At 42.1% G+C, this 9,145-nt stretch overlaps 1 protein-coding gene across 1 annotated transcript; it reads left to right on the top strand.

Annotated features, from left to right (window-relative positions):
* The first annotated feature begins 5,348 nt into the window (after positions 1-5,348).
* Positions 5,349-9,145, top strand: LOC132207536 (tubulin alpha chain). Its single transcript, XM_059643452.1, has 4 exons — positions 5,349-5,485; positions 6,799-7,021; positions 7,151-7,299; positions 7,739-9,145. The coding sequence occupies exons 1-4, from the start codon at positions 5,483-5,485 to the stop codon at positions 8,717-8,719; spliced, it is 1,356 nt and encodes a 451-aa protein (XP_059499435.1). The 5' UTR covers positions 5,349-5,482; the 3' UTR covers positions 8,720-9,145.

Raw genomic sequence — 9,145 nt, 5'->3', positions numbered from 1 at the left:
AGTTAAAAGCTGACATGATATCAAGGGCAGCCACTCTGAGCTCACCTCTGGCATTCAGCTCAATGTTAGGTATAGTGAGGTCTGATGCAAGTGATTGTGTTGGAACACTGAGCATTGTTGAACAGGTTGTAGGTGAACGTGCCACTTGATTGTACTGTTCATGACATCTTCCATCACTTTGCAGATGACTAAGTCAGCTCCTTTTCCTAACATCACTGTGGGTGTACCTACGTGGATTTCAGACTTTGAAAGAGGCAGCTCACTGCCACGTTTTCAAAGGCATTAGGAATTGGTGACTGGGCTGGCTTCCATAATGGGGAAGTTCAACAGAGGCCAAGGTGGATCTATATCATACTGAAATTGGGTGTAAATGTTGTGATCAGAGATAGTGGGAACTGCAGATGCTGGAGAATCCAAGATAACAAAGTGTGAAGCTGGATGAACAGAGCAGGCCAAGTGGCATCTCAGGAGCACAAAAGCTGACGTTACGGGCCTAGACCCTTCATCGGGCCGATGAAGGGTCTAGGCCCGAAACGTCAGCTTTTGTGCTCTTGAGATGCCACTTGGCCTGCTCTGTTCATCCAGCTTCACACTTTGTTATCTTGGGTGTAAATGTTTGCAATTTGTGCAGATGAGCCTGTTGTTAATTGTTTAGTTGCTAAAAGAAGTGCTTCTTGATTCACAAGGAACAGGACCAAGTCAGACTTTAGTTTTTGAGCACAAAAATTAAGGCTGACATTTCAGTACTGAAGGCTCACTCCAGTCGGAGAGGTAGACTTTCAAATGAGATATTATACTGAGGCCCCATTTTCCTTGGGTGGTGTATCTGGTGATTATAACATTTCTGTTTCTAGAAACTTGTTGCGTGCAAACTGGTTGCCATGTTTTCTACATGACAACAGTGACTAAACTTCAAAAGTATTCAAGATAACAAAGTGTGGAGCTGGATGAACACAGCAGGCCAAGCAGCATCTTAAGGGCACAAAAGCTGACGTTTCGGGCCTAGACCCTTCATCAGAAGTATTTAATTGGCTGTAAATACCGAGATGTCTGATGGTCACAAGAAGTGCTCTGTAAATTCAAGATTTTCTTTTTTCTTTTCATTGTCCAGCACCATTCATAATGAATGTGAGAAGAGTACGCAATACAGACAATTATTACTGGATTTATCAGCGAAGTCTACATTCCTAGAGTGAACAAAAACACACCACCATTATTTTCAGGCCAGGGAGTGAACCAAGGTATGTCATGAGTACAATTCTGCAGATGGTGATCAATAGCATCTCATGAAAGAAAGAGTTTTGAGATGTTAGATCAATTCTGAACAGGCACCTGATGTCTGCCAAAATGTTCAAGGCTTCCTGTAACCAATGGGCATGGAGGAGACTAAAGGGCTTCTTGGCACCCAAACTAATTGTTAATTTAACTTTCCTTTTTTTTTGTTGTAGTGGTGTGGTCCTTTAAAAATTAGGCAATTAATACTTTGTAACACTTGCCAATTATCATTAACATTAAAAAAATCTGTTCCCATTAACGTGCCACATCAGGGGCAAATGGTGGGGTAATGGTAATGACACTGGAGTAGTAGTATGGAGGTCCAGGTCATTATTTGGATCTTGTGGCACAATGGTAGCATCCCTACCTTGGGTCAGGAGGTCTGGGCTCAACTCCCCTCACACGTCCATACAGGTTTATTAAAAATAACATGTGCCACTTATTGGAGAAAGTCTCCAGTGCATAGGCAGGTCTTTGTTTCCATAAACAGTGTGTAGTGGTAATGTCACTGGACCAATAATCCAAATACCCAGGCTAATGCCTTGGGAATGTGATCTGAAAAACAGCTGGAACTGAAAGGAAGACTCAGCAATAGTGAGCATGAAACTATCATGGAAACCCATCCAGTTCACTAACATCCTTTTGGGAAAGAAATATAATACCATAAGAACAAGGAGCAGGAATAGGTAATTCAGTCCTTCGAGCCCGATCTGCCATTTGATATGATCATGGCTGATCTCATTCTCAGCCTTAACTCCACTTTCCTGCCCTTTCCAAAACCTTTCAACCGATTACTAGTTAAAAATCTGTCTCTCTCCTCTTTAAATTTACTTAATGTTCTAGCCTCCACCACACTCTAAGGTAGTGAATTCCACAGATTCATGACCCTTTGAGAAAAGTAATTTTTCCTCATCTCTTTTTAAATCTTCCTTATCCTAAAACTTTGACCTCTCCTTCTAGATTGCCCTACATGAGGAAACATCCTTTCTATATCTGTACATCTTAAATATTACCCTTATATGATTGGGCATTAATGTAACTCCAGACCCAGAGCAGTGTGATTGACTCTTAACTGCCTCTGAAATGGTCTAATAGTCCACTCAGTCTTAGGGCAATTAAGGATGAGCAACAAGTGCCTTGCCAGTTTTCCTCAAAGACTAAACAAAGCCTCCTACCAACACTGTAGTGGACAGGTTTATCTTCAATAGGTAAATTGGAGAAGTCAAGTAGGCTTTTCCCTTATCACAAGCCCAATTTGGCAAATGCATCCCTCAGAACTTGGCCAGTTCAGTCACTTGTGTTTCTACCAGCCAATCATAGTGATGGACACCGATGCCCTAACAAAAGTACATTCCATGCTTTTGTAAATCTCAGTGTTTTCTCCAAGTGGTGTTCAACACTGAGTACTAATTGATCTACTGAAGGTGGGTGGTACGTGGTAAGCAGTATACTTCCTTGCCCATACTTAACCAGATGCCGTGAGACTTCATTGGGTCTGGTGTCAATTTGGAGGTCCCAAAACCACTCCCTCCTGATTACATACCACTGTGCCACCACTGATGGTAAATGAGTCCTACTGGTGGGATAGAACATATCCAGGATGGTGATGGAGATGTGACCTGAAAGGGATAATTTGATGAGCATGATTATTTAAGACTATCGTTCACCGGACAGTTCTCTCAATTTTGACACAAATGCTAAGAGGTTAGTTGGGTACTTTAGCCCATGCCAGGTGGTGTGTTCAATTTTATGCTTATTACAGGTTTATTTTGCAGCTATTGTGGAATCAAGTGGCTTGCTAAGCTATTTGACAGGGTACTGAATTATATACTTTCATTTGTACTAAATGGTTCCATCAACGTAACTGAATATGCTAAGAGCTTTATTTAAGCCTTTTTCTACATTGATCAAGAACATCTGTGTGAATAACACTGAAATGTCTCAGCCTCTTCAGTATCGCTCCCTGTAAGTGATATATCTATTTTGCATGCTTGACCAACATGTATGACCTTACATTTATCTATGTTTAATGCAATTTACATTGTACGACCCACTCCTGAGCACGTGTTCTCCACCTGCAGTCTGAGATATTCCTGGGGATCTGCAAACTGGTGTGAAAGGGCATACCAAACAAGGTGTGTGACATGGCCAATTACCCGAGGCACTGTGATTAAGTAAAAAAGAATGAGTGAGGTCTGGAGGAGGGGAGGTGGGAGTAGAGTGCAATAACCATTGCGCTGAGTATAGGTGCAATCTTGTGTAATTAAAAGTATTATGAAAACAGTCTCTATATGCAATGAGTTCATATTATGAGTATTGTACAGTGTTCTAATTTTGATCGTGGAGGGATCGATAATTATTAATCTATTTCTTTCAAGAAATGAAGTTTGCGAACCTTTACCCAAGCACATCTATATTTCTATACTGACCACATCCCTCAACTGTCTTAATCAGCGCACAGATTTTGGTTTAATCCGTAAATTTACCAACTGTACTGTCAAAATCACTGTCTGGATCATTCCTAAATACAAGATAGAGGATGGAACTTGTGAACAATCTCTAAGGAACATCACCTGTAATGTGGGTTTCGGTTGAGGCAATCCAATAGTTGCTACATTTTCGCTGTGGAATTACAGCTAATTCCTAATTGAGTGTTTGAAATTCCTGCTGATACAATCCTGCTTAATAACCTGGCATGAGATACCGAACCAAAGATTTGGAACATCCAGGTAGAGAATACTTATTGGGATTCCCTCATCCACTATGTGAGTAAGTTCTTCAAAGAACTGTTATCTAATATATATAAACAGTCTAGTTTTACAGAAGTCATTTGGTGAACTTCAAATGACATCCTCACATATTCCTCATACTATATCTTTGATCACCAACCTTTTCTGTTGATTAAAGAAGTAGTATGAGGAATATGTGAAGATTACACACAAAACTGCCAGAAAGATAGTAAATTATTGTGTTGTCGTGGGATGTGACCTGCAGGTTTATCAGACACATATGTACACAAGCTATGTTCTGTGTAATGTGTACACGGGTACCCAATATTCTTTCTCTGGAGTTCAGTTTTTTGGCATCAGACATCCTCCAGAATCTTACTGTAAATATTGGGATTTTTTTCTCTCATCTATGTTATTTTCTTGATCTTTGGACACCCCGAGGTGACGTACAGAATTTGCTGGGAAGGTGCTTTGATCCACAATCTCTAATACAGAAGTGAAAATGCTATTATTTACAGAGAAGGCTGATACTTGATTTTTTTCGGCACTACCTATCCACAAATGATGATTCGGAAAAGGGAATTGAAATCGGCTTTCCGTTCCATTCTCCTCTTAACGATATTCGCCTTTAATTCATGCATTTAAACAAATACACTGTATTCTAAATTGCAGCAATGTAGCTAATTTAAACTTCATCTAAAACAGTCACAACATACTGTAATTGTAGCACAATATCGTGTGCAGTCTTTGTCTTATCGACATTGCAAAGTCAAGGGTACATGATGGGAGTGTGATATAAATTCTGCAGCAACTGCAGAGTCGGTCAAACTATTTTCCTCATAGTCCGCATTCTGCAATCCTGTCACATCTCCGCCCTCACTGCAGATGTCTACATAACACACATTTCATTATTCCTCTTTTCGTATTCTATTAAAGCTTTCCGTACCCCTTGTGCTTTCTTCTTTGCTCATCCTTCTACAAAAATGAGAAGATGTTAAATAGGTGAACTGATTTTATTTTAAAGTCACCCTTTTCCAAGATTTGATCTGTCAAAAATGAAGGGCGTGGTTTGACTGCTGGTGAAATTGAAGAATAGGGCTGCATGGCAAAGAAGATATTCCAATTCAAATCTCACCACTTACTCAAGCGAAAGGCCCTCGCCCCCTTTCTCGTACATTCTGCGGTGATTTTTTTTGCGCAGTCCCTGAAACAGAATTTGTAACGTTAAAGCTGACGTGTTTTAAAATGCCAACATTTGCCCAATCCACTCTAACTGACATCTTCTCCCGCCACCTCCCTTCTTCCTCGGAGCCAATGTCAATGAAAGACTGGACTAAGGCCGGCCTCCATTATTATAAAAAGGCGCCATCCGCCAACGTTTCCCATTCGGTTACTTACATCGACTCGTTATTGTCGAGCGAAGTAACAGTCACGTTCTTTGTAAGGTCATTCTTATCGTTATCTGACTTGAATAAAAAATGGTAAGTATAGTTTTATTTTTCATTCAAAATTAACTTATATTCATTGCCGCCCATCATTTTATTGGTGCACAAATGAACCAAAGTTAATCAATAACTTTCATTTTATCGCTGTCGTGGTGCATTGTTTTTGAGGTGCAGTAGAGGTTTGTAGTCGAAAACAATGTTGCTTTGAAGTAGCTAATAAGGTAACAATGTTTAGAATCGAAACTCATTGGCCTTTAAATATTCAATACTGAAGGTGTTCCCTCTGCCCCCCCCCCCTCCCGAAAACGTAATTCTCCAGCATGTAAAATATTCTTTGTCTCGGAGAAATCATCTAATCGATTAATGTCGCTCGAGTGATACGGAAGGAGTGATCTTTGTGTAGCATCCATGTGTGTAATACGCTGCATTGGTTGTGGAGGGGGAGAGAAGAGGCGTCGCTCTGCTCTTTTTTTAAACGCGAAGTTTACCCGCGGGAATCAAGATGTTTCTTTTTCATCCGCCCGGTTTTAAAGCGCGCCAGCTCTTCATTTGTGAAGTGATTGAGTGATAAGCGCGGGAGTAAAGAAACACTCTGGGTGCGCAGTTTAAAATCTAGAGTTAGATTTGAGGGTGGAGACGGTTAGATAAAGCAATCGTTTGCACTTTGTAACTTAAATCGCTCGGTTTTCTTGCAAGATGTTTAAAATCTGAAGCTAACAATGGCTGCCATGCCGTGTGTAAATGTGGCTCTGGTTAATCGGTCGATAGATCAGTTCCAGGCGTGAAATGTATCCGTCTTTGCATCTATTCCATCTTTTGTTCAGCAATAAGTAGCTTCCCACAAGAAGAATAAAATCTGGCGATGGACAGTGGCTCTTGGTGGATGGAGACACTTGATCGCGCAGTTCGGGTATTAACATGGCGGACCCGCTCTGGCCTGTAGGTGCCGCAGTGCGCAATACACCCTAGGTATTGTAGTTCTGTCACTCGTTCCCGCGCGCACAAAGAAGCGGCGGGAAACTACACCCCCCAGAATTCTTTGTCGAAGCTCGGACCCGCTCACTGCGCGTGTGTTGCTTTTGCAGGTTCGGGCGCCAAGTAGAGCTAAAGCGCTTAAGGCAAACGTAATAAAATTGAACATCTCCGACCTTAATCGTTATCGCTAGTGCATCAGCCAAAGATGTTTTTTTAATATCGCTGTACTTAACGACTGCAGTTTAATGGTCGTCGTGGTCTTCGAGGCTGCTTCAGTTAACATACAGGACAAATATATCCTGAAGTGATTCTATCTAATCTTCCTTCGTTTTTCTCTTCTTCCCCCGACCCGCCGTTCTTTTTCTCTCTCACAGCGTGAGTGCATCAGTATCCACGTTGGCCAGGCTGGAGTCCAGATCGGAAATGCCTGCTGGGAGCTCTACTGCTTGGAACATGGCATCCAGCCTGATGGGCAGATGCCCAGTGACAAGACCATCGGAGGTGGAGATGATTCCTTCAACACCTTCTTCAGTGAAACAGGAGCAGGCAAACATGTTCCACGAGCTGTGTTTGTGGACTTGGAGCCAACTGTAATAGGTAGGTGAGGGGCATGTGTAACACTAACCGTGCAGACCTCTTCTCTGGTTATGCCACATGAGCCTGATTTCATCTTGTGGTTACATGTGTTGATTGTAACACTGAAATTGCACTGTCTCTCGATCCTAGATGAGGTACGTACTGGTACTTACCGCCAACTGTTCCACCCTGAGCAGCTGATCACTGGGAAGGAAGATGCAGCTAATAACTATGCCCGTGGTCACTACACAATTGGCAAGGAGATCATTGACTTGGTTCTGGACCGAATCCGTAAACTGGTGAGTTGGATGTTACATTTGAATGTTTGTTTGCTTGTGTTTTTTTTGCTTATTAAACTTAAACCTTAAGTAAAAATCACTGCTCTGTTTGTGAAGTGAAGGAAATGTTGACTGTCAATTGCGTTCACTCACTGTCAGTGCGCTGTAGTCAATTTCATCTGTGTTCTTCCAATTTTTTGTTAAGTTAGACAAACAAACAAACAAACAATACTGGACATAATGAATGTGTTGCAGAGCTATAAAGAGTTTGAGTCACTCAATTATGCTTAAGTGGTAGTAACCTTGTTTTAGATTAACATCCAAATGTATGGAGGAGTGATGGATGCTGCTTGAATCTTTTTTTTTCCCCTTCCTGGGGAAAGCATGTGGACAATGGAGAGAGCAGATGTTTACTGTACTTAACATTTGTGGTATTATTTATTCTTCTTGTTTAAAACAGGCTGACCAATGTACAGGTCTCCAAGGTTTCCTGGTCTTCCACAGCTTTGGCGGTGGCACTGGCTCTGGCTTTACATCTCTGCTGATGGAACGTCTCTCTGTTGACTATGGCAAGAAATCCAAGCTTGAGTTCTCCATCTACCCAGCTCCCCAGGTGTCTACTGCAGTGGTAGAGCCTTACAATTCCATCCTGACCACCCACACTACCCTGGAACACTCTGATTGCGCTTTCATGGTCGACAACGAAGCCATCTATGACATCTGCCGAAGAAACCTAGACATTGAGAGGCCAACTTACACCAACCTGAACCGCCTCATCAGCCAGATAGTGTCTTCTATCACTGCCTCCCTTCGCTTTGATGGCGCCCTGAATGTTGATCTGACTGAGTTCCAGACCAACTTGGTGCCCTATCCCCGCATCCACTTCCCCTTGGCCACCTATGCACCAGTTATCTCTGCTGAGAAGGCATATCATGAGCAGCTTTCTGTGTCTGAGATAACTAATGCTTGTTTTGAGCCAGCCAACCAGATGGTCAAATGTGACCCTCGCCATGGCAAGTACATGGCCTGCTGCCTCCTCTACCGTGGCGATGTAGTGCCAAAAGATGTCAATGCAGCAATTGCTACTATTAAAACCAAGCGTAGCATCCAGTTTGTGGATTGGTGTCCTACTGGTTTCAAGGTTGGTATCAACTACCAGCCTCCTACTGTGGTTCCTGGAGGTGACTTGGCCAAGGTTCAGCGGGCTGTGTGTATGCTGAGCAACACCACAGCCATTGCTGAAGCTTGGGCTCGCCTGGACCACAAGTTTGACCTGATGTATGCCAAGCGTGCCTTTGTTCACTGGTATGTTGGTGAAGGTATGGAGGAAGGAGAGTTCTCGGAAGCCCGTGAGGATATGGCTGCTTTAGAGAAGGATTATGAAGAAGTTGGTGTTGACTCTATTGAAGGGGAAGGAGAGGAGGAAGGGGAAGAATATTAAGTTTTTGACATTACAGAACACTGCTGCTGTAACAGGGAGCCAAGATAGAAGTTAAATGTTGAAGATTGACCAAATGGAATTGGGTCTCAATTTTCTATCATCCATTGAGCATTGCTGCATGGTTCTGTCGATTTTTGTATCTAAGTAAATGCGCTGTTTTTTCTTTGACTGCTCAGTGTTCAGTCTCTGCTAGATTTTACTTGAAACCCTCTTGAATTAACTTGATGGCATCAGTTCAGTGACCAGCTAACGTTTTTGTTAGTTTAAGTTGCAATGTGAGCTAAATGTAATGAGATCTACAAATTGAATGTGTAGCAATGTACATCTGAATTGAGATTGCTATGCAGCATTGTGAAAGCAAGTTGTCACAAATGTAACTCATGTTCTGTCTTGATAGTATTATCAATAAATAAGATCCCTGTGTCA

This window comes from Stegostoma tigrinum, chromosome X (assembly GCF_030684315.1).
Source record: "Stegostoma tigrinum isolate sSteTig4 chromosome X, sSteTig4.hap1, whole genome shotgun sequence".
Classification (NCBI taxonomy): domain Eukaryota; kingdom Metazoa; phylum Chordata; class Chondrichthyes; order Orectolobiformes; family Stegostomatidae; genus Stegostoma; species Stegostoma tigrinum.
This window is presented reverse-complemented; position numbering and strand designations above follow the sequence as displayed.

Excerpts from the sequence above, each read along its gene's own strand:
- LOC132207536 (XM_059643452.1), top strand. Across the intron at positions 7,022-7,150 it reads CTTGGAGCCAACTGTAATAG|ATGAGGTACGTACTGGTACT; the intron begins GTAGGTGAGGGG and ends TCTCGATCCTAG. Across the intron at positions 7,300-7,738 it reads TGGACCGAATCCGTAAACTG|GCTGACCAATGTACAGGTCT; the intron begins GTGAGTTGGATG and ends TGTTTAAAACAG.